This window comes from Lytechinus pictus, chromosome 17 (assembly GCF_037042905.1).
Source record: "Lytechinus pictus isolate F3 Inbred chromosome 17, Lp3.0, whole genome shotgun sequence".
Classification (NCBI taxonomy): domain Eukaryota; kingdom Metazoa; phylum Echinodermata; class Echinoidea; order Temnopleuroida; family Toxopneustidae; genus Lytechinus; species Lytechinus pictus.
In genome coordinates this window covers 9,117,748-9,145,125 of record NC_087261.1, presented here as the reverse complement: position 1 = coordinate 9,145,125, position 27,378 = coordinate 9,117,748, and the positions used below count along the sequence as shown (strand labels likewise).

At 37.4% G+C, this 27,378-nt stretch overlaps 1 protein-coding gene across 1 annotated transcript in view; it reads left to right on the top strand.

Annotated features, from left to right (window-relative positions):
- LOC129280354 (eyes absent homolog 1-like) overlaps positions 1 to 10,051 on the top strand; it is a 40,609-nt gene extending 30,558 nt beyond the window's left edge. The window contains exons 9-10 of the mRNA XM_064112192.1: positions 5,157 to 5,311; positions 7,020 to 10,051. Of these exons, the coding sequence (XP_063968262.1) occupies positions 5,157 to 5,311; positions 7,020 to 7,196 (332 nt within the window). The 3' untranslated portion in view covers positions 7,197 to 10,051. The remainder of the gene's footprint in view (positions 1 to 5,156; positions 5,312 to 7,019) is intronic.
- The last annotated feature ends 17,327 nt before the right edge of the window (positions 10,052 to 27,378 follow it).

Sequence of the window (27,378 nt, the reverse complement as noted above, 5' to 3'; positions counted from 1 at the left end):
TATACCTCCTGGCCAATATTCTGTCATTTTTTTGTTGTTGGTCTGGCAGAAAATGAAGACTGAATGATCCTATTATCCCTAGGGGTAAACCAGTGCTGCATATTTTCCTCTGGTTTTTCACAGAGTTTGAATACTTGCTGAAGTCACGTTCGCAGGTCGTAGAAATTGATGTGACGCATCACATTGCCGGCTTTGGTAGAAGAAGCTTCTTAAAGGCCGTGTTATTGATTTGGGTTCGTTGAGAGACACACACCATTCTACTCAATTATTCACCGTTTTAAAATTCATTTAAACAGGTGTTGGATATTTCTGCAGGGCTGATTTTAAATGATTGGACTGGCTTATAGGTTTATTTGCTCCATCTTTCTTTTTTTCATATCTTTAGGTACTACTATGCAGAATAATACTTGCTCAGATGTTATCAACTCAAAAAGTTAGTGAAAAAAACATGAAAAAAAACCCACATCCCCCCAAAATCTCCTTTTTATGTATAAAAATTTCTGGTATTTTCTGTTGCTGAAACTTCTAGATTTGTATGAACTTGTGATTATTCTATTCTGTATTATCCGGTTAACAATGCAACAATGCGTTTGGTTGAAACCAGGTAAGGTGAGATTTTTGTTCCCAGTCTGTAAATTATTCTGAAACCTTCATAAAATAATTCTGGATAAAGGCATTTTTTTTTCAAAAATAAAAGTTAACCTTGACTGAATTTTTCAATAATTAACAATATGTAGAAAAAGTCATGAATACTTACACTCATCTACTTTTTATAACTCTCTAGATTGATGAGATCAAAATTATCCATGCAGTTGAGAGAATGTCAAAACAAAATACCATGTACAAGCGCTTCAGAAAATTTAGGCCCATGCTTTAATAGTTTTTTTTAATAAAAGAAATACAATGTTACTCGTTAGAAAGAGAGGGAGCCCGGAGGAGAGAGAAAAACGACTCAATTAAACTTGGTGAAAGTGAGTTCATACCGCAGGGGATTAAGGACAATCTAGAAAATTGGGCCATAAAATTTTATGAACAATTACAGTCCAACTGGTAGTGAATGCATACTATTTATCAGAAAGAATGGGGGAGACGCAGATAAAGAGGCCTATTGAAGCTTGTCCAAACAGGGCCTGAAATACGTAGCAAAAGAATATCTTGGAGCTATGTGCGGGGACGAGGCTTCTCATCTATTCTCTATCAGGAGAGGGTTTGGAAGATAGGCAAAATGCAAGGAGGAAGATGGATGAGGGGAGAGATTGGAAATTATGATGAAGGAGATAGATGGTGGGGCAAAACAATTGGAAAAGCAGCATGAGTAGATTTCATTTTGCAAATTAATAGTCATAAAAAACTAAGTGCTAGTTCATACATTGAATGAAAGGGGAATGGGTAATCTTAGGGATGGGGGACAATTGCAATTTACAAATGAATTTTGGAAAGAAGATTAAGAAACAGAATATAATGAACGATAGATAGTAAGAATCGAAACGACAGAAAGGAGACAGATTTATGAAGAATAAATGAATGGAAGTTTAATTTGCCGGGAGAAATTAAAGTTGAGATGAAATAGGGGTGGAGTGACCCCTACCATTATTGTTTATGGGTCACAAGGTTGCGGCTGTCACCCATGGGCAACAGATGATGACCTCTGATGACCTTTGTTGCGCTGAATAGAAAGACAGTCGTATAATGAGAGGGCTTGCCTGAAATGAGACCATTATTTATGTGTCAGGGCTAATAGAATCGGAGTGGTAACAAGTCTAGACATTTGCTCCGGTAGGGAAGGGGTAACAGAAACAGAGTGGTGGTATGGTAGAGAGCATGTTGGGTAGGGATGAAGAAAGGTTCATAGCGGTAGAGTGTGTCTTTGGGCCTAGATGAATCAATGAATAGGGAAAAGGGGTAATAGAATCAGAGTGGTTAAAAGTCTAGACGCCGTCTTTGGTAGGGAAGGGGTAGGAGAAATGGAAGTGGTGGGTAATTGGTAGCAATGAGGAACGTTTGATATTGGTCCTGGTAGAGTGTTTTGATGGGAAGGGGTATGAGATCAGTGTTAAAGTAAATCTAGTTTTTTTATCGTGATGGAGGATTGAGATGGAGGGTTGTGACTGGCACTCAACTTTTAAGTTCATGGGCCAAATACTGAATTTACCGGTAAAATAGCCGTCTATGGAATGACCCTACTGAGCAATTAAGCAAAGAATTTTTTCGCAGAATGATGGGCCGCTACCAGCAAGCGATTTGATTCTAAAGGAAATTATAAAATGGTTCCATGCAATAGTAGTTAGCTCCCAATTCTTAGTTTTCATGAAAGATCAAATCGCCATTCTAAATCTTAATTTCACCCCAAATCACTATATTATACATCAAGACTATTAATGGAGCATAAATAGCTATTGCAGGGGAGTCAATGTAGATGAACTCCTTGTTGGACTTTACCCCTTTAATTTCCAGATACAGCGATACACCTGCTATTAAAAAGTTTACAATATGGGCTACAAATGAGCATGCCTATACTACCCATAAACTAAACACCTCATTATTAGGTAATATCTCATATACATATACTAGGCGGTAAGTGGTTAATGTGCATCTTTCCTAAAATTTTCATTTGGAGAACGAAAAGCTCATCATGCTTAAAGAACGTCAAGCTCATCATGCTTAAAGAACGTCTTTTCATCTAAGACTGCACCGGCAGTTTGATGTGTAAAAGTGAGTGATGTCTGTAATGGCATTCAGTAGCTTGTTCAGACGCTTGTGATAGGCGAATGATCAGCAGTGACTGACTTAAAGAATACTTGAGAGTGGTAGGTAGGAACGGTGCTATGTAGGGCTCACTGGAGTGGTCAAGGCATATCACTAACACTCTCCAAATCAAGTTCTCCCTGCACGGAGGACAGGCACCCCCTCCAACAACTTCACTCTCCGACTCACCTTTCGAGAGAGACCTTTACACCGGTCGTTTCGCCGACTGCACACCGACCGACTATCCCTTTCCCCTCTCACTTCATCTCGCGTCTACGGTTACGCTTACCATACTCTTTCCCCTCCGTTTTTTTTCTTGAACGGTTTTTTAAAGCGCTCCTCGCGCCAATTGCCTTTGGGCCAAACTACTTGAGCTGATGAGGAACGAGGCTATTGGAATTATCTCTGTAACGTTCGTGTCGCCCTCCGTCAGGAAAGCTAGCGGCCAGAGGAAACTTGTCATCAAGATGTGCAAGATTTGGCTAAATTTTCCCCTCTCCCTGAAAATGATTTCAAATAGTATCCTGTCTTAAGATTTTCTTTTGGTGAAAGACTCTACATTCCCTCTGCATAAATTGTGTGTGTGACCGGCACATTGCCTTTGCCAGGATGTAGGCTTAACAATAAGAAAATACTGTAGAAAAAAGTATAATGGCGATTCTCAAATTTTGGTATAAATTTTGTCAGTTGACTATATTGTATCTGATATCTTTTTTCCTTTCAATGTTCAGTGTTCATTTTAATATTCTGTTAAACATCACCCAAGTCATTAAAACTGTCTTACATGCAAGTTTCCGATTTGGTTTCCTTCATTTTTTTATCTTGTGTTTTTCGCAATTTTCGCATTTTGTTGTAACATTGTAGTTTATGTTATTGTGTTTGTATATTTCAATGATTTTCAAGCAACTTAAGAAATACCATACACCATTTAAATGACTTACACTCTTATTTTTTACATCAGAAATATGAGCTTACAATTGTGATCAAAGTGTAAAATCTAATTTAGATTAGGAAATCATGATTATATAGAAAAGATCATTTATGAAGCTACTTGGTAGGAATCTCAACCTACGTTTGAAATAAACTTATAACCTGCAGAATTCCCAATGTCCATCATTTGTTTAACTCTATGTGTATTTTGGTTGATAGACCATGTTTCCTACGATAGGGCATGCAACTGGTTAATGGAAGTGCCTTTCGGTGAGACCCTCATACCATGCTCATCAACTTGCCTTCTAAGTTTACAATCCACGGCATTAAGTGTTGTTAACTCACTGAGCGCTTAGCCTCCTCGGGTTTCCCATTATTCGTGTTGGGTAATGTGCGCATGAACATGCATCTTAAAACTACCAGTGGATGTCTAAATTATCGGCATTAGATTGCAATGCATTTTGATGAGGTTCCTAACCCCACTGGGTGCTTGCTTACTTCCTCTTCGAGCAGACATCATTTTCAAGGTGAAATTAGAAGGTTGCAATGACTTCTCTATTCATCCACAGCCAATTTACATGTTAAATAGATAGCTACCTCACCCATCCTTGGCCCCATTATTTCATTTATATTCATCACATTACGGTCTTTGCAAAACTTCCAAATCATTTTCCATCGTTGGATACTTTCAGAGAATTTTAAATGATACTTTCCTTCAAAAACGCATTTCACCAATCTCATGAAACTTTTTCCCCCTAGTTCTCTTTATGGAGAATGTTTGATTTGTTGTTTTGTCTTCAGAATGTTCAAATACTGCAGGGTTTCATGGGAAATGCATTTCCCCTGAAATTGAACACCTACACAAGTCTAATGCAGTAAATTTCTTTGTTTTGTTTTCACTGCTGAACTTGCTCAAAAGACACATTTCTCTTTTACCATTTGTGGTTACAAAATGTGATCCCTGTGCATTTGATTTTCCCTCGGTGTAAGTAATTCACTTTTTTCACTTCAATATCTGGAAAAAATCTGATATTTGTTTCAAAATATCAAATGTAAAATCATTACAATCGGATACCCTAAAATTAAATGTCTCCAAACACTGCAATGTGGTCATGGTTTGAAACCACATTTTTGAAAGATAATAACTCCAAGGATCTGTTTAATAGAGACTTACAATTTTGGTAACTTTGTGATTGTAGTATCTACCATGGCAACAGGGCTCAGCAGCCAATCACAATCAAGATTTCTATAGTAGTGACCATAATGGCACAGTTACCATAATCATAAGTCTCTTTGAAATGACCTGGTATCTTATCCAAACAGAATCCATGTTTTTTTGTTCCATCAACTCCACCATATTCCTCCCCTTTACTCCATCATGTGGCATTTTTTCCTCATTTTTATCTCACTTATCTTTAAAGAACTCGACACAAGTGCAGCCCAATCTGACCCCTCCACCACCCCATCTCTCTCTAATGCAGTTGAGAATTCTTTCACCACCGATGCCTCCATCAAGCTCGATGATGCCAATGGTATTGGACGAGGGCGTCAGGGGCCCAAGAACGGTAGTAGAACCAAGTCGACGGGGAGGAGTAGAAGGAATAACCCATCGCCGCCTCCGGAGGATGGTTTAGAGGTAATTTCCCAGAATTCCCTTAGTCATCTTGGCAACAATCACTTCCTGTTTCTAGAATGAGAATCCCGGTGGGTGTCTCATAAAGCTATCCGTAAGATATGAGCGACTTTACAAACGACTGGTGATCATTTCTAGTGGTAAATGATAAACACTGAATCTTCATTGATGTTGATTTATCATCTAAGAAAGGATCACCAGTCATTTTTAAAGTAGCTTGTGACTTACATGTATGAACAGCTTTATGAACACCTACTGGGGCCTTTTAAAAAGTTATTATCATTAAGAACTTACGATCATTGTACATGTAGCTCTGCTTTTATGATTCTTACTGCGGTGACAGGGTTCAGTAGCCATTCTACTAGGGTCTTGCAAAGGACTTACGATCAATTACAAATCTCATTTGGGTCTCTGAAGTCAATCGTATGTCTTGCAATCAATTAGAAATTAGAAATGCAATAAGGAGTATAAACTGAGTTGCTGCAGCTAAAATTCATTTATCAATTGTAAAATTGCACAAAAATTTGCAGTATATTTCCACTGCTTTCTTGCAACACCTCCTAAATCAAAGTTTCCATGGTATTTTTAGTAACAAAAACTTCAAGGTTGCCATAATGGTGAGTCTTAGTGAAATGTGGCCTTAGCTTAGCTTAGCATAGGTCGTAGAACCAATTTTTATAATTGATTTCATTCACCGACGTATACATTCAATCGTGAAAATCAAGTGTATGATCAATCGCTGAGCATTGCGTTCCAGGAGATATCTAAGCCTGATGTGAAACAACTATGGAGTATTTCTTGAAGCATCTTGTCATTGATTTTACACTGACAAATTTTTTCTCAGCCAATCAAATGCTAGCATTTCAGTAGCTTGTAACAATTGTCAATGAAAATGATAGACTTGGTGCTTCATGGAACACGCCCCCAGAGAAGATCCTCTTTATCAGAGGCTGCAAGAATATGATCCTTCAAGGCTTCCGTAACTCTAGTATTATGTTGCACAATACTCTGCAAGGGAAGATCTTTAAGATTTACATGTAGATTGCTTCTGCTCAAAGCAGAAGAGCAATCAATTTCAAGATTTAAAATTGATTTGTGAATCAATTATTGAAAACCAATCAATTGTATATTTCTTGTAACACCCCTGTAACTTGGACACTCAAAATTGGGACCTCCCAAGTTGTCAGAAGACACCTTACCAAACAATCAGAGCCTCATCTTTCTCTGCAGGTATTCCACAAGCGTCTTTCCATCGCTAAACCCCATATTTCATCGTAGACAAAACAATGGGGATTCCTGGGCCCTGTCTTACAAAGAGTTTTGATTGTTCCAATCAACCTTAACAATGGAAAGCCAGCAACATCAACACCTAAAATGCATGGTCGCTCAAAATATTTCCTAGATATATGCTGTAAATTTATACATTCATTGATTTCTTGAAAATTCAATGTCTTCGCTTTGTTTACACAGAACATTGTGCAAAATTTTTGTTAAAAAAAGATAATGACATTGTTGGATTTCCATACAGTTGAGTTTGATCGGATCAGTTGTAACTCTTTTGCAAGACAGGCCCCTGAAAAGATACAGGGAGAGACGCTTGTGCCTTCATAACAGGATACATGCTTAAAGACACAGCTCTGACTGCTAGTAAGATGCCTAAGCAAGACAGTAACCGGTAATGACTGTTGTTTTCTCCAATCTGATTTTACAGAGAGTATTTGTGTGGGATTTGGATGAAACGATAATCATCTTCCATTCATTGTTAACGGGGTCATATGCAACAAGATTTGGAAAGGTAAGATCGTATTTTCATTTTTCTCTGGTCTTCTCCCTTCCAAACCTCCATTGCACATTTCGAGGTTGTTACTTCATCTTTATTCACGGATGAAACCTACCTGTGTCCAGAAAGTCCAAGTTAACTTAAACCGTGGTCAAAGTCTCGGCTAATCCAAGACTATGGAAAGCTATAAGCATCAAACATTTCTTGACACCTCATGTTCATTTGAATTCACTGGGATATTTTCCATGTTTTAAGGGTGAAGAAAACTATAATTGCACCATGTCAAGATGGTTTGCATTGCTTCGAGTGCCAAATATGACAATAAATTGATTTGTAGTTATGGAAATCTGGGTCACATTTGGCTCTCCATAGTTAAACCATAATATATGCCATGGCTGAGGTTAAACAAGAGTTCAGAATACAGGCCAATGATGTTAATTCTATATGAATACATGTACAATACCATAAAATGGGCACATATTTTATACTAATTTGGGGAAGACTATATCAGAATAAGAATGTGTAATGTTATATTCCTGATATGAATTTATGTTTCCATGCATCATACATCGCTACTCTGTCTGTGATTTTAGATTTTTTTTTTCATTTTTATTAGTTTCCTGTTTCTTTTGTGGATTATTGGAGCCCAAACTGTTTTTTTTCCTGGATGTTCAGTCTTGTTTGTTATTAATATTTTTGATTTCGTTTTCGGTATGAGATTGTTGGAGGTGAGAACCAACGTTAATATTTACTTAGTCCACACTAGGCAACGGCTTTATATGTTTCCCCCTTTTCATCCTCTGTGACTTGTTTAATTCAATATTCCTTCTTCAAATTCTCATATATTGCTTTTTTCTGTTCTCTCTTTTTTTTTCGATAATCATGAGAGAAAAAAAAACTTATCTGTCAATTTTGAGGGGTATAGATGAGAGAGGAGAAAGACATCTGTGTGCGCTATGTGCTGCAATCTAAAACTCATGGCCTCGGGCAACCAATACACGCTCCTCTGTCATTCACCCCTCTTTCTCATTTACTCCTCTCATTATTGGGTGGAACAGTGAGAGAGAGAACGAGAAATATGAAGGAAGAGACGGAGGGGGAGAGAGAGGAAGAACAAGATGGAGATTGAGAGAAGAGGAAAAGGGAGAAGGGTTGAGAGAGCGAGTACATGTAAGCAAAAGCAAAATTTTAAAAATAAAAGAATGGAAGAAATGAGTTGAAAAGACAGAAAGAGGCATGGAGAAGAAGAAGATGGGGAGATTGGAAGAGAGAGAGAAGAAGAAAAGAAGGGAATGAACGAGAGAGGGAGAAAGAAAGGGAAAGAAGGACAGAAAAAAAAGAGGCATTAGAAGGGCAAGGTATGAATATGATTTAGATATGGTTGAAGAGAGAGAAAGAGAGATAGAAATAGGAGGGGGGATGGAGTGATACAATATGGAACTAGAGGATAAAAGCAAAGCAATATTAAAATTCAGTAGGATTATTCACAATTAAAGAAATACAAAAGAAGGAATAAAAGATCCTGAAATGTCACAAAATTGACAGGTAGTGGTAAAACAAGACCAAAGTGGTTCCCACTCACACAACCTTGAAAGGTAGCCATTTTAAGCAATATTAAGAGCAACTTTTGCCAGTTTTCTGGCATTTTTAAAGAAATGCGAAACACCCTGATGCAATCTTTAAGATGTATCCTTTCGTTGGCAGGGCACTAAGGAGGAAAGTAAATGATATTTGAGATGCCATAACTATGTAATCTAGCCGCCTCCCAATCAAAGGTGAAAGATGAAATCCGAGTGCGCAGTATTGCATAACTAAGATCGGAAAAATAGATAATCGTGGTGCAGGTTTTTAATTTTTTTCTTGTCCTGTTTGTGGTAGGCTGAGTATGACTTTCGTGGGCTAGTCGACTATATATCATGCGTAGAACCCTCAAGTGTTTGAGTAGTTATGATGTGATTTCCAAGGTAATATGATGAAGAGAATTACTTTGTGACATCATTATATCAGTAAGTAAGTAAAAAGATGAGTTCTGAACTAAAAGCCGTTGACCTTCGAACTGAGTTTGTATTTTATAAATGTTTGAATGATTTTAGGTGTTGCTTCTGCTCTCATTTTGTTGAATGTCTTTTCAGCCTTTTACCTCAATGGGATGTTATATCAATTCATACTTTCAGAAAACGTGTCGGGATTTCATTCTGGCATGTTGATGATTTTCACTTTCTGTCATTGTTCGATACATGTACCACCTTTTCACAATTTAATGAGTTGATTTGAACTAAAACAATTTGAACAAAATAAGAGAGATTATTAAAAATGGCAGAATTTTGGGTGTCTTTAAAGCAAGAGCATATCAAATAGAATTTTCAATTTCTCTTATAACAGTGTATGTTAATTCAGACAGGAGTTGAATCATTTCATGTAAGTGGAGTAAACCATGTCGCCTGTTAATGCGCTACTGGGCAGGAGTGTGTGTGGGTGTGTGGTAGGATGTAAAGTGGGTGAGTGTGTGTCCCCTTAGGAGTGTCTTAATATGAAGGATGCAGCCCATGTATTGAACAGAATAATAATATGAGGGTTGTAATCACAAAATGATCTTGCTAGATAACAACCTACTGCATTTTGAATCAAAATAGCTCTGGGCCTTTCTAATCATCTGTCCCCGTCAAAACTTTCCTTGTCTTCTTCGCTTTTATTAATCTCTTGCCTTTCTCTCTTCAAAATCACTATTATTTCTTCAGTCAATCGAGCATGGTCCATGCCCTCGAAGACCTTCATCACATCTTCTTCACAAGGGCTTCTTACTCTCTCCATATTTTAGTAATTTTGATTCTTCTTTTGAAAGATATTTTTAATCCGAATAGTTTTAAATTTAAGTCGGGATGCATGTTTTGTTACCTGACCTGGTTTAGTTCTTGATAAAGCTTTTGGTGATGAAATTATTTGAGTGCAAGCCTCTGAGAATGAAAAAAAAAGAAGATTTTTCTTGCAATAAACCCTGATAGTTTCTGTCAATTTGGTGAATAAACTGCTTCTGTATCGAGACTTCATTCTCTTAATCAGATTCATAAAAATTCAAAAGACAATTCCAAGATCACACCTGAGTGCCAACTTCAACTTCTTTCATAGTAAAATAACATGGTTATGGGTAGGGCATTTAAATATACACCACCCCTTCTCCTTTTTTTCCCTCTCCCTCTCCCCCCCCCTTTCTCTCTATCTGTTTCTTTCCGTCTTTCTGTGTCTTTGTCTCTCTCTCTCCCTCTCTCGCTCACTCACTGTATCCTTAATGTTTCCTTTGTCCTTGTCCTTCGTTTCTTCTGCTATCTCCTGTCTTTATTCCTGATATCATTCTTCATTTTCCCATGTTTCACCTACTTCGGGCAATATTTCATATCTCTTCGTCTTTTCCCTGTGGCTCTAATTGATTTTCTGTGCTGCAACACAATCCTGTGCACCTCCATCTTTAGTAAAAAAAGAAATTATTAAATTTAATGTTAAATAATTCTGACCCGGTATCTCCAAGTTGTAAGACCAAAGTATTGCTTTTGTTTCTTGCTGATATTCCATCAGTGGTTATGTACACGTTCCTCATGCTATATCTCGGTCAAGCATGAATGTGGTTTACTTGATACCCTTTGAAAATAATGAATGTCATTGTATCATTAATTGTTCCCTAATGAATATTCATCATGTATCTCGATTGAATATTTGAAAATGAAATATTGCAGTGATGTAACAAATGAGTTTATATATATTGCGTATTCTTGTCTGCCTCCACGCATGGAGGCCTCGAAGTTAATAACCTTTGCGTGTTGGGCAACCCAACGCCAGGCTAGTAGTTGCCCCGGGGCAACTTCTGTTCCGGGGCTTGAGAGAAAACGGCGGCTATTGATAACTTTCTCGAGCTTTCCTGCCTGCTCGCCACCGTCGTCGGTCTTCAGTTTGGCCTGCTTTTCACCCATTATGAATTCTCCACCATGTTGTCAATGCCATAGGCTAGGAGATGCCTCGGGCTACTGCGTGGTGTCACTTGCTGAGTTGAGGAACACGGTTAGGTAGTGTTTTGTTCGTGCTCTATCCCTCTCTCTCATCTTCTCTTTCCTTCTCTCCCAGCATCTTTCTATCACAAACTATCGTCCACATTTGTTGTGTTGTTGCCTGACTCTGTGCCTAGCTGTCTCTCTCTTTCTCTCTGTGTCTCCCTGTTTTCTTATCACTGGTGTATCTGCCTGTGTCTTTCAATCATGCTCTCTGTCTGCCTCTCTCGTGTTTCTGTTTTTCTCTCTATCTTTCTATTTCTATCTTCATCTCTTGTGTTTTCTCCAGACTTATCAATCTACATCCTTTTTTACCCCCTTTCTATTTCTCCCTCTCTTCTTTTCACTTCCTTTTTCCCCTCAAGTTATTGCTAAGAAGGAGATGACCTGCATCTCCCAAAGCTGTGTTGTATTGTTTAACTTCATCTGAAGTATAGTAGCCAAACAGTAGACTGACAACCCAGTCCCTATCATCACTATATCCTCTTGATTAGCCCATACTTAGATTGCCTGCCTGCCCTAGTTGCTGCTAGCCACACCAGTCCAGCAGGAGGGTGCCCAACCATAGCCTTTCATAACCATAATGCCTGAATCCTTACAATTTCCTCCAATGATAATAACATATAAATTCTGAATGAAAACACAAACCCTATTGTACCCTCAATCCTAACCCAAGCCCTAATTATGAAGTTTCTGAGCCCCCCCCCACCCTAACCCTAACCCTACCCATATCTTCAAGAAAATTAAAGCAGGAGCAATTGCATCCAGAGCAAATGTCTTGTCTGTCATAGTATTGCCTGCCCTAACCATTCACCTGAAGTAGCCTCTCGTAGCTCAGCGGTAGACTTCCAGCCCCTGTGCATCTCACCAACACCTTTAGTAGCCTCCTGTACCCAGCGGTAGATCAAACGCGCACCTGTTGCTTTGAAATCAATCATTCGCCAGAGATCCGTTCTTTTCTCTTGCCTTGCTGGGTGTGATCTTGAACTTTCATCCTTTGCTACATGCCATGTTTCTTCTCTCCCTACCCCTGAACTTCCCCTTTTGCTCTTCATCTGTTTTTGCCTATTCTTCATTTACCCATATATTCTTCTGTGCTTCTGATTACCCCCCCCCCCTCCCCTGTTGACATTGCCCTGCCCTCCATTTTGTCATTTCAGTTTTGATTATTCCACTTTTTCATTCTCCCCCCCCCCCCCCGTACTCTTTTTTTTTTCTTTCAACCTTTTTCTACAATTATTCCCCCTTTTCCCATGCTTTCTTTCTTTTTCTTTCTCAAACTCTACCCACTTTCTCTCTATTTCTCCATTGTTTTGTTGTTCTGGGCCCCGTCTTTCAAAGACTTGCAATCGATCCGATCAACCACAACTATGGAAAGCCAGCAATGTCAACATCTACAATGCATGTATATTCAAAATATTTTATAGATATGTATATTCATACATTCATTGTTTTCTTGAAAGTTCAGAATGTTTCTCTTTGTTTACAAAGGACATAGTGCAAATTTCCTGTAGTAGAAATGATGACATTGATTGGTTTCCATATAATTGAGATTGATCGGATCAATCATAACTCTTTGTAAGAGAGGGCCATGTTATCACTCTGTCCCCCTTTCTCATATATCTGTTCCATCTATGATATAATTAATTGATATTCTTGACTCTGTCTTCCATGTAATGAATATTTGATGTGAAGATGTGGGCTACAATCCAACATCTTAACACAATCTAGAGCAGTAAATTGTCTGTCATTGCTAGTGTTCATAACATTTCATTACTTGTCCAGCAATATTGTGACATACATGCATTAAAATAGATTGATTTGAATAGAGGTTTAAATATGTGGTCAGTATAGGTCAGTTGAAAATGTAGTCTATGTTTACATGTTTATATCTCTTACGTTCAATATACCCCTGGCCTTTGAGTTGGAATAGATTCAAATTATTCTCTATGTATCTATATAGAGCTGAAAGTTATCACCAATCTTAATTTTGAACAGTTACAGCTTCTTATAAGATGAATCCTTCTATTATTAAGAAAATTATTTGTACTTGTCGTTCCCAGTTAGTTGAAGCTTTGAGACATATCTGTATGGTTTAAAAAGATTTACTATCAAAATGGTATAAAATGCCCATCGCCCTTGGGATTAATGTCACATTGAGCTACCAATAGTTAGGTGATTTTCTAAACCACGGTTTTTGTGAAATTTCTCCCAAAATAATGCTTACAAGCATGAAGCTTGATAATTAGTCTAACATCAGGACAGGACTTGGTTGAAGGATATGATATGGCAATAATAAATTGACTTCTTTAAAAAAAAAAACATCTGAGAATATAAATGATTAATGAATAAAAAAATATGACAAGAAGTCCATACCATTGTATAAGCTCAAAATTGCATTGAAGGAAGAATCTTCAAATGGTTTAAAGCCTCGTTGATTCCGAAATCTTGATGGATACCATCGCAGCCCATCGTTCGTGCCTCCAGGACAAAAACACACAACAGGAAAGATTGGGTAGGCATAATGTCTCAATGAGTGACTGAATATAATGCTTAATTGTAGGGAGCCGGAAAGTAGAACATCAGAAATCCAGTCTTTCGTTCCCTTCGGGTGACACATAGGCCAAAATCTTAAAGGACATAACATGTTCAGTGCGAGGCTTAAGTGATCGTCTTCTTTCATCTCGCTACACAAAGTCTTTAATTTCCCTTTCCACCCAACTATCCATGCGTTTGCTTCCAATATGCATTAGTCTATTTTCTGATGAATCACGTTACCTAGTTTTCGGAGTAGCTTCAAATCCTTCACGGATATTGAATACAAAAATAAGCCGGGGAAGTGTTAATATTGTGAAGACAGAATTTAGACATGTTTCCTAGGCTGCTCCCTGTATGAAGCAATAGAAATATGACCAAAGTGTGTAATGTGTATTTTTGCAAGATTTTCTGCATTTATTGGAATAATATACAAAACAAATTTACAAATGCGTGAGATATAATCATAATATAGCATAAAGTACATGACCAAGTGACAATCTTATATATAGTGACTGGAGAAAAACATAAATACAATATAGAAAAAAAACCTAATGAGTAAAATGCAGAGGCATTTTAATGAGTAAAATGCATAGGCAAACTATATAAGCAAATATATGCTTGAAGCATAGCAGCCATTTTTGAAGTTATCGTTATTTTGGTACTCGTAAGTATATGTTCGAGGACATACAACATCATGACAGTAATATGCAGTTGAATACGACTGGACCTATCAAAAATTCATTGGTCCTTGATTTACCTCTTTTATCCTTTTTTTTTGCATAGATACTGTAAACAATAATGAAATGCAACTTTGAATTCGTAACACAAAGTTATGTGAATATATCTTGTCCTTGCGCAAAACAGCTTCTCCCTCTTATGTGCATTCATATATTAGCAATTTTTGCTAAATGAGTTACAAAAGTTGCCTCGTAGCCAAAACCATATTTACAAACACAATGTAGCTCTTCCTGTATTTCTTTTCACATTCTGTTGATTGGTGAAAACCGAGTCCATAACTCATATGAGAATGATATTTCTCACCAAAATTAATTAATTTCTCTCATAAATTTTGCTGAGAGTGGACTTGAGAGTTTAAGACAGAAAAGCACCTGGGTTAAAAAAAGAAAACAACCTACCATCGTATCAGGGGCTCGTGTATAACACGTTATAGTTTTGTAGTTGTTTTTGTACTGTACACTGTATACTAATGAATAATGATAATAATAAAACATAGCACATTTTCCATCTCAATTAGATACTCGAGGCACTTAAGAAAAGAAAGCCCCCCAAAAAACTTCACAGGTTATATCATTATAATTATTATTTTCAAGTACAAATGTATAGGTTGATTTGAGATTACTATAGAAGGTAGTGTCTTCTTGAACCTGAACAAGTAGTAGGTACACGATGTCAAGTGTAAAATATAGAAATATATTTGGTTGCTATTGAACTCACACCTCACAGTCTGTCTCTTAAGTCCTTTTGATCCTTAAGGATTTCGCTCACATTTTTCGGAGCTCTTAGAAGCTGTCTCTCTCCCGTGCCGCTCCTTTTTTTCTGAAAAAAACCCCCAAGTATAGCTCAAAAGAAGGAACAATCACAATCGAAAAAAAGTCTTTTTTTACAAACCGTTCTTGAATCCAGAAAGCAGAAAAGATCAAAGAGTTTGGACAAGTTTGTAATGACTGTCATCACAAAATGTTTGTTCAACACCTGGTTGATTTCTGTTTTTTGTTTGTGATTTTTATTTTTTTGTTTGGTTTTACTTTATTGTTAGATCTTAATTTTACATTTTTGAAGTTCATCAAATTTTCATTTTCAATATCAACAGACTTCTGTTGTCGCATTTTAGTATATTTTTTTCCATATTTATATCATTGAATGAAGTGAAAATATTCTAGGTCCGCTTTTTATGTTAAAAAAATTGTCATAATGGTGTTTCCCCCCTTGATGTATTGACATTGACTTTCAATATTCTTTTAGGCAGGGGATGTTGGATTTATGTCAAAAAAATTATGGCATATAAAAGATTATATCCATTATTTTTTTTCACCCCTTTCACCAGTGTACTGATAAGGCTTTAATGGGTAATAAAAAAAATTATTTCCATTCTTAATATTCTTTTGGATATTGGTTGACTGTTTGAGTGATAGAATTAAAGTTGACAGTTTAGGAAGATTGGAAGTGATTTCATTTTAGATTGAGTAAATGAATAATTCATGCTAAGAGTAATAGAATTGTCCATAGTTACTTTCCCTGGAACCTTACATTGCCCCCTATGGATGGGACTAAGAGGTGTTCATATAATCAATCGCTCGTTCTATTATCTACCAGGATTTGAAATGAAGAAGAATAAGACCTTCTCTTGGGGCGCTATTTTGAATTAAAAAAGCAGCAATAGCGGATCTTTTCCTCTCTCTGGTGCATATCGGCAAACTCTCTCAACATTTAGTGAGGAAATTAACAGTTTGAGCCGACTTCACGGACGATACGAAACATGAGATTCTCGCCGGCAGTAGAGGTCGCCGCGTCACAGCTTCCATCAGACGGACTGTCTTGAGAGAAAACGCCCGAAAGATGGTGTTGCGTCCCATGATTCAATACCTGATCTAAACTCTGAGGTCTTGACCAGATATTATTAACCGCATATTCATAGTGACATATGTTTTTGCCACATCCCATATGAATTTGAACACCACTAAGATCTCCCTATTAATAATTAGACCTTCATTATTTTGTGTTATCTGCTACTGTCTTCTTCAATAACTTAGTCTCTTGTGTCGAAAATCATTAATTCATTAGATTTATCACTTTGGGTTTGGTGACATCCCAATGTGTTAGGTTGATGTTTATTCCATCAGATTGTAGAAATCGACTAAGGTTTTAGTTTTATACCTTACAATAGAAAGGTTTTTTTATTCCATTTTCCACAGTGACGATCCTTCCCCTTTACGTTATTCAAGAAAAAAGGGCTTTTGAACTAAGTGCTTAAGAGCTTTTATTGCTTTATCCTGTTTTCAGAAAAAAAACCTAGTAGTATGAGCTAGATCTGTTTGGAATAAATAACAAAAAGGAAATAGATACTCATATTTATCATAATATTCATTGTATATTATTTTTATTATGTATAAGGACATTTATCCTGGATGCAAATAGTTCATTTGCTAGAGAAATGAGTTCTTTTCATGTGCTTCCTTCATTCATAATGATTTCCTTAAGAGCTAAAATATTGGCCAACAAGAAATATAGCAATGCTGTGTGTTGTTTCTCTTGATTGGTTTGTTGAGTTGTGTCTTTTCTATTAATCCATGTTATGCATGTTGTAATGGCAGCCACTTCAGTGTACAAATATCTTATGTTGTTTAGATCCTTGTTTTGATAAGTAAATTGGAAGGAAATTCATAACTTTCTCATTTTCAGGGAATTGTACATAGAGGAAGTTGATTCTGTTTGAATAGTCCATAAAAACATTAAGAATGTCTTAAGAAGCCGTTGCTTCACCACAAATTAAGGATGTCTTCTCAATGCTCTTGTCACATAACATCTATTTAACATGAGCAGTGCAGACAAGACTCCCATCAATTTTCATGTTCAAGTAACCCACAATATTTCCAGTTTTTTTTTGTCATTGCATATTTAGAACTCCTACAATTTATATGAACATGACACCGAGAACTGTAGCTTATGAATATAGTATCCTAGTCACATATTTTTTTTCTGAGTCTGCATGACCCCTTGAAAATGGTTGTGAAGTGCTTATGAAGAAAAAAACCCAAGTGATTCAAAACAAATTATTTTTCATATTTCACTGTGACAGTTGATTCGTTCTTAAAAAGTATTTTTTTCTATTGAACTGAAAGGTAAACTGTGCTGTTTGTAATGTGAAAACCGTCTAGAAATCAGACTAGCTAAATGTATGAACCATTTAGGAAATAATCAGAGAGCTAATTAGGTGGTATGATTTATTCTCTCATTAACAACAAGTAGAAAATTGTAATTCAAAAGTCAGACATGCACACATGGTTTGGTCATCATTGTCTCAATCTGTAAGCCCTATTTGGTAGCTATCCATTCTGCTGGAAACATGGACCCATTCACACATGAAATTTTCCTACCGATTTCTGGTATGTTTTATTGCCCCGGATCTGATTTTTGAAAAAGATAATTTATTTACGTGTGTATTTTTATTTATTTATTTGTGTGTTTGTTTGTTTATTTATATATTTATTTGTTTGTATATTTATTTATTTATTCATTTATTTTATTCATTCGTTCGTTCGTTCATTCATTCATACATTTATTTATTTATATATATATTTATTTATTTATTTATTTATGTATTTATTTATTTATTCATTCATTTATTTATTTATGTATTTATTTATTTATTTATTTATTCATTCATTTATTCATTCTTTATGTATGTATTTTTGGGGGATGAGTTGAAAAAAGGAAGGAAAAACCTCGTCATAAAAATAGGGGAGGGTAGGGGGAGGCCTTTGTTCTAAAAACAAAGGAGGCTAGGCTGATGAGTGTATGATATGGGATCATAAATGCAGCCTTTTAAAACGTGTTTGTAAAGGCCTTTCGAAACATGAAAATGGGAAGAGATAGTGAATCAATCCAAATCGCTTGAACACCACTTTGAGATGGTCCTTATGGCTACTGTAGCCCTGTAAGAACTCCATCGCTGCACGTATAGGAGGGAGGGGAGTCCCTCTCTCTCTCTCATCCAATCCATTAGTCATGCTTCGTGAATCAAGAACAAAGGCAAGATGGTCTAGTACCAGTATCTAATGGACCTCATAGACCATGAAAACACACATTTCTGGAAAAATCATCTTTTTGATGAAGTTGCTGGTTGATTTTTACTACAGTGTATATAGGGAAATGTTGATTTTTTTTCCTGGTTTAGCTTGCTTCTAGCATGGACCTACGACAACTAGCAACATTGTAAAAACATATTAAAACCCATATTGAAGCTCAAGATTGATTTGTTTGTGAGGATGACACAAAATTATTTCTTCCCAAGATTTTGTTATTCTCTTTGAAGAAGTTATATAGGATGTACTCAGACCGATCCAATCACCAGAATACCCTTGAATATATATAAGAACTTCTAAAGCCTCAAAATACCTCATTTTCTGCAGAAACAGACCCTTTTTTTCAAAAAAGTTTTGAGCATGTGCTGTTTGGTCTGATGAGCAGGTGAGGGTGAGTGAGGATGAGGCATGAACAGCCCTCATTGCCCACACCCAACTACTCAATGGATTGAGAAAGTTCTTGTAATTTGCTTTCACACTGCCAAAATACCTGTGACCTTGGAAAAAATCCCTGCGAAAGTTACCATAATTTTTTACAATAATGGCTTACCTACTACAGTGTATTTTGCAGGTATGCACTTATGAGAATATATTGAATATTTTGTCTTCACATTGCAAAATTTCTAATCCGGGTAGATCAGGTTAAATTTCCCGATCAGAGAATACTTGGTATTCTCAAACTTTGTGGTGGTCTGAATATACCCATAGCTAGGGTAGGGGTAAACTAGGATACTTCTTTGTTGTTTTGTCTAGTGTAGTAAGTGGCAGGCCCACACCTTACTCCTTGTCTTCCAACCCTCATTTTGTGGGAAAGGCACAGCATGACACCCCCATGCCCATGGTAGGGGGGCATTATTGCACCCATCTTACAGAAACCAAGCTCCAAATTATACCAGACTCCACGGTAGGAAATTGTATTATTGTAGGTGTCATCTGTGAATGTCCTCGCGTAAAATACTTCACAGCCAGCCTAAAGAAGATAGAGAGATGAAGAAAGAGAAAGCTAGATAGTGAGAGGGAAAGAGGGAGAGAGAAAAAGATTGGGAGGTAAGAAGAAAAAGTGGTGATTTTTTTTGCCTAAAGGTTCACAACGGCCAGAAATGAAAGAGAGAGAGATTCTTTTTGATTTGTATCAGATATGTCAGAGGTGATTTGAAACATTCTTTTTTTTATCTTGTGCAAAAATCGAATGGATTGCCAGAGCCCATGCTCATATTTATCATTACGCAAAATTTGTGCATGTCGTCTTAAGGAATCTTGAAGAAACGGAGATTTGTATTGCCCTGTATCTGGTGTTGTTTATGCGGTGACCATTGTATTCCTTACAATCTCCGTTGCTTGAAATACTGAATCTGATGAGATGTTATCAGGTCAGAAAGATAATTCTAAGGAGGAGCAACCAAGAAACCAGATAGCCGCCAGATCCATCCAATTGTTTTGATGTGTATGATGTACACCAATCTTTCTTATATTCCATTTCAATTCTCCAAAACTGCATGTATCTCTGACGTGCCCTAAAAAATCTGCTGCGATAGGATTTGCATAATTTTGGGGCAGAGAGAAACTAGTGCACTCTTTTTTGCCCTCCCCAATTGAAAGCTCTTAGGCCAATCTTGGGAGGATTTAGCGGAATAAGGACCTAATGCTGCTAGAATATTAAGTGAAAGATTAGTTAGTCACGGTTCAAAGTTCAATCTTGCACCGATTACGGGGAAATATTGGGGAGAATGAGAAGAGTTTGAAAGGAAAGATGGTTGCGCAATTCGGATGTCGTATCCGTTGCTAAGAAGAATTGTAAGAAACATGGCTTATTTAGGTATCCTGGTTACATCTTCTAATATCATCGATATCTTTGTTACTCATCTCTTTCCCTTTGCAGCAAAAGCCATCGCACAATTTCACATCTTCAAAAGCATAAATGAAAAAAAGAAATGTAAGACCTTTTTTATATTTGTTCAAAATGCATATATGGATATAAACTATTTTCAATTTGCTATGAAGTAGATAAAGAATAGTGATTTCAGGCCAAATTGATTTATATTCAGTAAAAGTAATCACCTTGCATTTTTATTTTTCATTGTAATTGAATGTTTATGTGGATGAAAAGTTTTCTGTACTGTCACATGATGGTTTTAGTAGGGTCAAATAGTATTTTTTTGTAAGAATCTGAATCACACCGTGACAACATGACAAACAAATGTAAGTCTGTCGATACTAAGCTAGTTTTAGAAAGTTATTTGCTTGAGAGAGCCATATATATATGATTACAAAATTGAGAAAAGCAAATTCATTTTAAATCAGGCAATTGAAGAAACTCTAAACACTCGCACATATGTCATGTTTCCATCCTCACCCCAAATTTACAAAAATGAAACAAATCCAATCAATCTCTCTTAGGGGTCTCCTGTATACTGCTAAGTGTCAGTTAAAACTATGTAAACATTAACTTGATCAATTCACGGTACCTGTACGCCAATTGGGCTTTGAGTAATTTTGCCCCCGATATGCCAAAAGAGCCCTGCAAAATTCCAGTTCATTGTGATCTTAAAGGGGAATGAAACCTTTGGAACAAGTAGGCTTGTGTCGAAACAGAAAAATCAAAGAATAAGAACAAAGAAAGTTTGAGAAAAATCGGACAAATAATGAGAAAGTTATAAGCATTTGAATATTGCAATCACTAATTCTATGGAGATCCTCCTATTGGCCATGCAACGAGGATGTGTGATGTCACATGTGAACAACTTTCCCTTTGATGGACTATAAAATACCCTCAAAATGTCTCTTTTTGCTTTTTCTTATGGTGATACAAACTTTTTATCCATGATATATTCTTTAAAATTCTGTATTACATGCCCTCCTATAGAAAGAACACATGATCTACTGATAGATGTGATAAAAGAGGCAGTTTAAGTGAAATATATACTAAAGTAATGGGGAGAGTTGTTCACAAGTGACATCACACATCCTCGTTGCATGGCCAATAGGAGGATCTCCATAGCATTAGTTATCGCAATATTCAAATGCTCATAACTTTCTCATTATTTGTACGATTTTTCTCAAACTTTCGTTGACCTGTTTCTTTAATTTGTCTGTTTTCACACAAGCTATCTTGTTCCAAAGGTTTCGTTCTCCTTTAAAGCTTCTCCATTGTCCAATGTTGCAGATTCATCTAGTAGGTTGGGAAAAGTAGCCTTAAAAAATATACATATATTTTTATGCCTGATGCCAGTATATATCTTGAAATTAATAGCGATTTATCATGTCCTGAAGTGAACTGACATTGATTGGAAGTTAATATCAATAGGGAAGAGCGATGTTGTTTTGTTTAATGTTTACTGTTTTGGATGACCAGTGAGGTATGGCAACATGATTGGGAAGATGAAGACAGGTAGGAGATAAATATAGATATGTCAAGCGTGGGAGTTTCGGCGGTCTTGTCAGCTGACTGACCCTTGACCCCTTGTTAATGGAGGGAGAAAATTTGTTGACAAATGCGCACAGGACCGGGAATGGCAGGGATTAGCAGAGGCTAGTCCCTAGGCGTTGTAGAAAGCTCGTTTTTGAGTCGGGGTTCGTAATGACAACAGGCTGCGCGGCGCGGCGAATTGAATTGAAGATCGGGATGGATGAGGGGTGGAGGGGCGGAGGATGATTAGAAAATGAGGACGAAGGTTTGGGAAGATGGATGGACGGAGAGCCGGAGTAATACCTGGCTGAGGTCTTTGATGGATGAGGGCTGCTTAGTAAATGATTAGAACAGATTCAGAGAAAATGAGGGGACTGAATGAGGTTTAGAATGAATCGCTTGACAGAGGGATGGTACAGCTACGTTGACATCCGCAGAAAAGGGGGTTAAATAAGTTACGGAAGATTGAGATTTACATTGTGTTTGGAGGTTGGTTATGAGAACGTGTTCAGAGTTAAGGCTGTAAGGAATTTATCGAGGTATTTACTTTTGTAGTACACTTTAGACTCGTGTTTAATTCAGTCTAACCATATTGCTTCTACTAATTTATGATTAAGTGGGATACAACGGCATAATATTTGAATCTTGTTTCTGCAAATGAAAACAAAATCACCTAGTACTAACCTGGATTAATATCCAAAATCATTTAACCACCTCACAGACTGAAAAAAAAAGGTGAAAAGTAGAAGATATTCAAACAGTTCTCCTGAGTTATTGTCGTAGATATAGTGTGAAGTACATCTTCAGTAGATATTAATTAATTATGAGGTTTGACCATTTTCTGTCTGCAGCATAGACTCTCTGTCTGTCTATCTTGTCTGTCTGTCTGTGTTTCTTGTCTGTCTGTCTGTCAGTATGTCTGTGGGTCTTGTCTGTCTGTTTCTGGCTCTTTCTCTTCCTCTCACCCTCCATGTTTTGTTTGCAACATGTTTACAACATTGATCATTTATATTTGTTGTAAATTTTTGTCAATCCTTCTTTGTATATCTACACCCATCCTCCCAGCTGACCCCATTCGCTCCTCTTTCTGTCTCTCTCTATCTCTATCTCTATCTCTCTTTATCTCTCCCTCTTTGTGCCTCGGATCTCTCCCTCCTCCATACCCCACCCCTGCTTCCCCCTGTGACCATCTCCCTGACTCTCTTCACAATAAAACTTCATACTTTCCCTCAATCCCTCAAATGTCTTTTAAAGAAGGGAATATTCCCCACCCCCTCTCTCTGTCTCTCTGATACACTTCCACCGATAAAAGCCTCCTACTTTCCTTCAGTCCCTCAAGTGTCTCTTCACCTTGTCTTGAAAGAAGGGGTAGTGGTCATTCCCCTCCCTACCCGCTTCCATCCCCCTCTGTCTCTCGATCTCTAGTCCTCCCACGAAACTTCCTCCTTTCCCTCAATCCCTCAAGTTTCTCTCTTCATCTTCTTCTTCTTCATAGGTGAAGAAGTGGTATTCTTCCCCCCTGCCCCCCTCCACCCCTTGTCTCTTCTCCTTGGTCTTGATAGGAGGGGTACCCCCCCACACCCCCTCTCTCTGTCTCTCTTCCACCGATAAAGCCTTCTTACTTTCCCTCAATCCCCCAAGTGTCTCTCTTCGTCTTCTTCTTCTTGATAGGTGAAGTAGTGGGTCTTCTGCCCGCTCCACCCCCTGTCTCTTCTCCTTGGTCTTGAAAGGAGGGGTAGCCCCCCCCCCACCCCTTCTCTCTCTGTCTCTCTTCCACTCTTCCATCGATAAAGCTTCCTTACTTTCCCTCAATCCCCCCAAGTATCTCACCTTCACCTTGGGTTCTATTGGAGGGGCAGCGGTCTCTTAACCGACCAATTTACTGCAGGAGTACCATGCTAATGCAGCCGAACAGTTACAAGCTGCCGAGTGATACATGTATTGTAGTTCCCCAGTGGGAGCCGAGCACTGATCTTGGCTAAGGATACCGTTAAGAAGGGTATCGCTTGTTTAGCTTTGCTCTGTTGCTCAATAAAATCTTAAGCATTTTGAATTTACTGAAGGGGTTTTCAGTATTATTGATCAAGCAATATTTTTTCTGTGAACAGATGGGTTTGTCCACCTGTTAACACCAAGCCCCCTATATACTCTAGCTGGGTCGGAGAGAAAATTTATGCATATTATAGTGTAATCAGCCAGACTCCAATTGTTAAAGAAGGATATTGCTTGTTTGCATGGCTATCTAGTATTGCTTACTAGTAAATTTCAGTTGGAGAAACAATCACAAGGTGAATTTTGTACAGAGTCTGACCTATTGACGACCAAGGTTTTAAACTGAACATTTTCACAGATTTGTATTGTAAAACAAGTGAGGATGCATTACAACCTTAGCCGTGTATCATCCGAAAAATGAAAAAAAAAGTACCTTTTCTTAATTTTCCACAGTTCTTTAGGGCATTTTTGGACGAAGTAGCCCTGTGCCCTTGTGTGATTTTTTCCCCATTGTATATTTGTGTGAACGTCACTTGATGACTAAGAGAGGGGAAAAAAGGAGGTTCTTACAAGTGAACTTGGCTTGAGTGGATGAGATTTAGGTAAGAGTAACGGAACAAACCGCTACCCTCAACAATTAGGAGGAGATTTGAAGTTCAAAAAAGCTCTGTGATTGAGAGCATATGTGTGCTTGTTATTGTATTTGGGTAAATGGTTGGGAAGTTTTTCTCTTGGATTTTCAGGTGTTGAGCTGAATGGGTTCAAGGAAGAATCAAGGGGGACAAAAATTAACTCCATACAAATCTCATTTGGTGATATCTTATCATGGTTAAAAATCATATTATATGATGAAATTTCATGACATCGTAATTTAACCATCCTTGGTGAAATACATTATAAAAATGGATGATGAGAATAAAAATATTATAATTGTCTGTATTCTATTAAAATAATGGTGTATACATGTACCATTATTAATATGCCATTGGTATATTGCTTACACTTAAACAATGTAACATTTCATCCCAACACTTATGGGGGATTTACCAAAATTTAAGAGGGGCTTTTATAATATAACCTCAGTGAAGTATAGATGTAGGACATAATCCTCGTAATAAACTTTCATATCCTCCCAATAGGCGGTTTGCAGATCTGTGGCCATAAAATCAGATAGGGTATTGAAACAGCCAAGTTTGGTCCAGTTTCCAATAAAATTAGGCCACTGAAAAAAAAAATCATTCTGATTTATATTTTGATTTCAATTTCAGGGAGAGAGGGGATTATAGAAACATGAAAGAGTGTTGTAGATAAAATTCATATCATGTTGATGACCTTTCTTCATTAAACACCTTAAAAGCCATTCCCAAGTAAAAGTAGGCCTTCTTAATGTGGAAAAATGGTAGATGAATGATATCTTTGCATTCACAAATACTTTTGTTTTTCACTTATTTAACTGCTTCTCTCATGATCTGGCTCACCGTCACATAGGGCCTAGGCTACATGTATATCTTTCTTTTTATCATTTTGCTTTTTCTGTCTTTTTCTCTCTTCCTTTTTTATCCTTTTATTCAGTCCTCACTTTCTTTCTCTCTAACCCTCTTAGTTCTTATCGCTTCTTCCTTTCAACTGCCCTTATTCTCTCCCCCCCCCCCCCCGTCTCTCCCTCACTATGTCCCCCTGTAGAGCTCTAAGATTAAGAACTGTTTTACGTGTCCAATCGGGGTCCAAACGTGGGCCGGTGTATATTGGCTCCTGCTCAGTGTCCGTTTCAACAGGTCGCAAGCGAGATGAGTGACAGAGCGCAGTGTGCCTTACGCTCGTTAGCATATTCATGCTGGGTTACTGTTAGGTAGATTAGAATTGCATTCCCTTATTTGCTGTTGAGTTTGTGGAATGGTGTTCATTCAAACGGGGTTGGCCGATCACTCCAGAATAGTGGGTAGATCACTCCAATGTGGATATCCGCACTCCAAAGAACGATGTCTTTGAAGAGAGAGACAGGCTGTTTCTGAGGTTTGCTTAATCATGAGATTCAATAGCCAAGTGGTGGTCCTAGTTAGAGAGCAATTCTCCTGTACTTTATTAACCTATTAATTTGAGGTTGCCCCACAAGGGAAGGGGGGGGGGCAACCCCCTTCCCCCATGGCCTGAACTATATTGCATAAAATGAGCCAGGCATTTGAGTAAGGGTTCTTATTGGGAAGATAGTGTCACATGAGGGTGTTGTTACATAACGAGATGTGATCAATCTTATGAATCAATCTTACGAATCAATCTTACAGTCAATTGTGAATCTTGTTTACACGGAGTTATACATGTAAACAGTTACAATTGATGATATATTTATAAAACGGGGCCATGATCTCTTGTGTGTTGCGGAGGACATAGCAGTTACATGGACCTACAGTATATATGTAGTGAATTCAGTGCGGTCCCAATACAGCCAAGTGCTTGGCCCCAATGCTTGCTAAGGCGATATGAAGTCATTTGGGTATTAATCCTTAAGTACACCCTTTCTGGTTCAAAGCAGACAGTTTATTCCTCTTTATGCCATCATACTTCCTTCATATCCCACCTTCTTCTCCTCATAACCCCGGATGGCCTGTTCGGCTTGCCACACGCATAAAAAAGAAGTCAGCAGCAGAAAAGGTTAAGAGTGCCGTTGATTGAATGGTAGTCTCCCGTTCCCTTTCCCCGTGGATTAACAAAGAGAAGAGAAGATGAAGCATAGAAATAGCGCAATGAAAGGACCTTTCATTATCTAGATGCTCTACCAATCCATTGGTACCAGTTATTGCATTCTCTACTCTCATATTTATTGCGAAAGTGCCGTCTTCCCCCCCCCCCTCGATCGGAATATAGCCGAAAGTAAGATGTTGCAGAGGGAAAATCTGGGTTAATAGTCTTGTAGTTTTTAGGGTGTTGAAAGTATCCTGAAATAACTTCTCATGGTCTGTTAGTATTTATTGATTTGATTCTTAACGTATCCCTTTGTATTTTTTCGAGCTCTCCAGGGTAAATTTATACTTAAGAATGATATATCTTGTACTTTGTCTCACTGGGATGTTTATATTTAATCAAAGGAATTTATTGCATGTGCTAATGTACTTTAGGTTTATTGCCTGTCCATGAACTGAAAACAAAAAATAGATATAGAAATAGACAAAAAAAATGCAGTTTGTACAATGTTGCAAAATGAACTCTTGTGAATTTTTCCTTTTATAAAATGTAATCTTGTTATAAATTGTTCTGTATTTAGGATTAATATCAAGCCATGATATATCATCTACCTCTGATTTAGCTGTCTGAAAGGATTTTTTTTACCAGCTACATGTATCTGTCTCTGATTGCCTATTGCTTTTTGTGTTTTTTTACCTCAAATTTGTTCTCCAATGTTTTAATTACCCACAATGTTTAATCAGCTATCTTTCTCCCATATCACTATCTATACATTTACCTTGGTTTGTTCTCACTGTTCTTAATTACCCAGGATG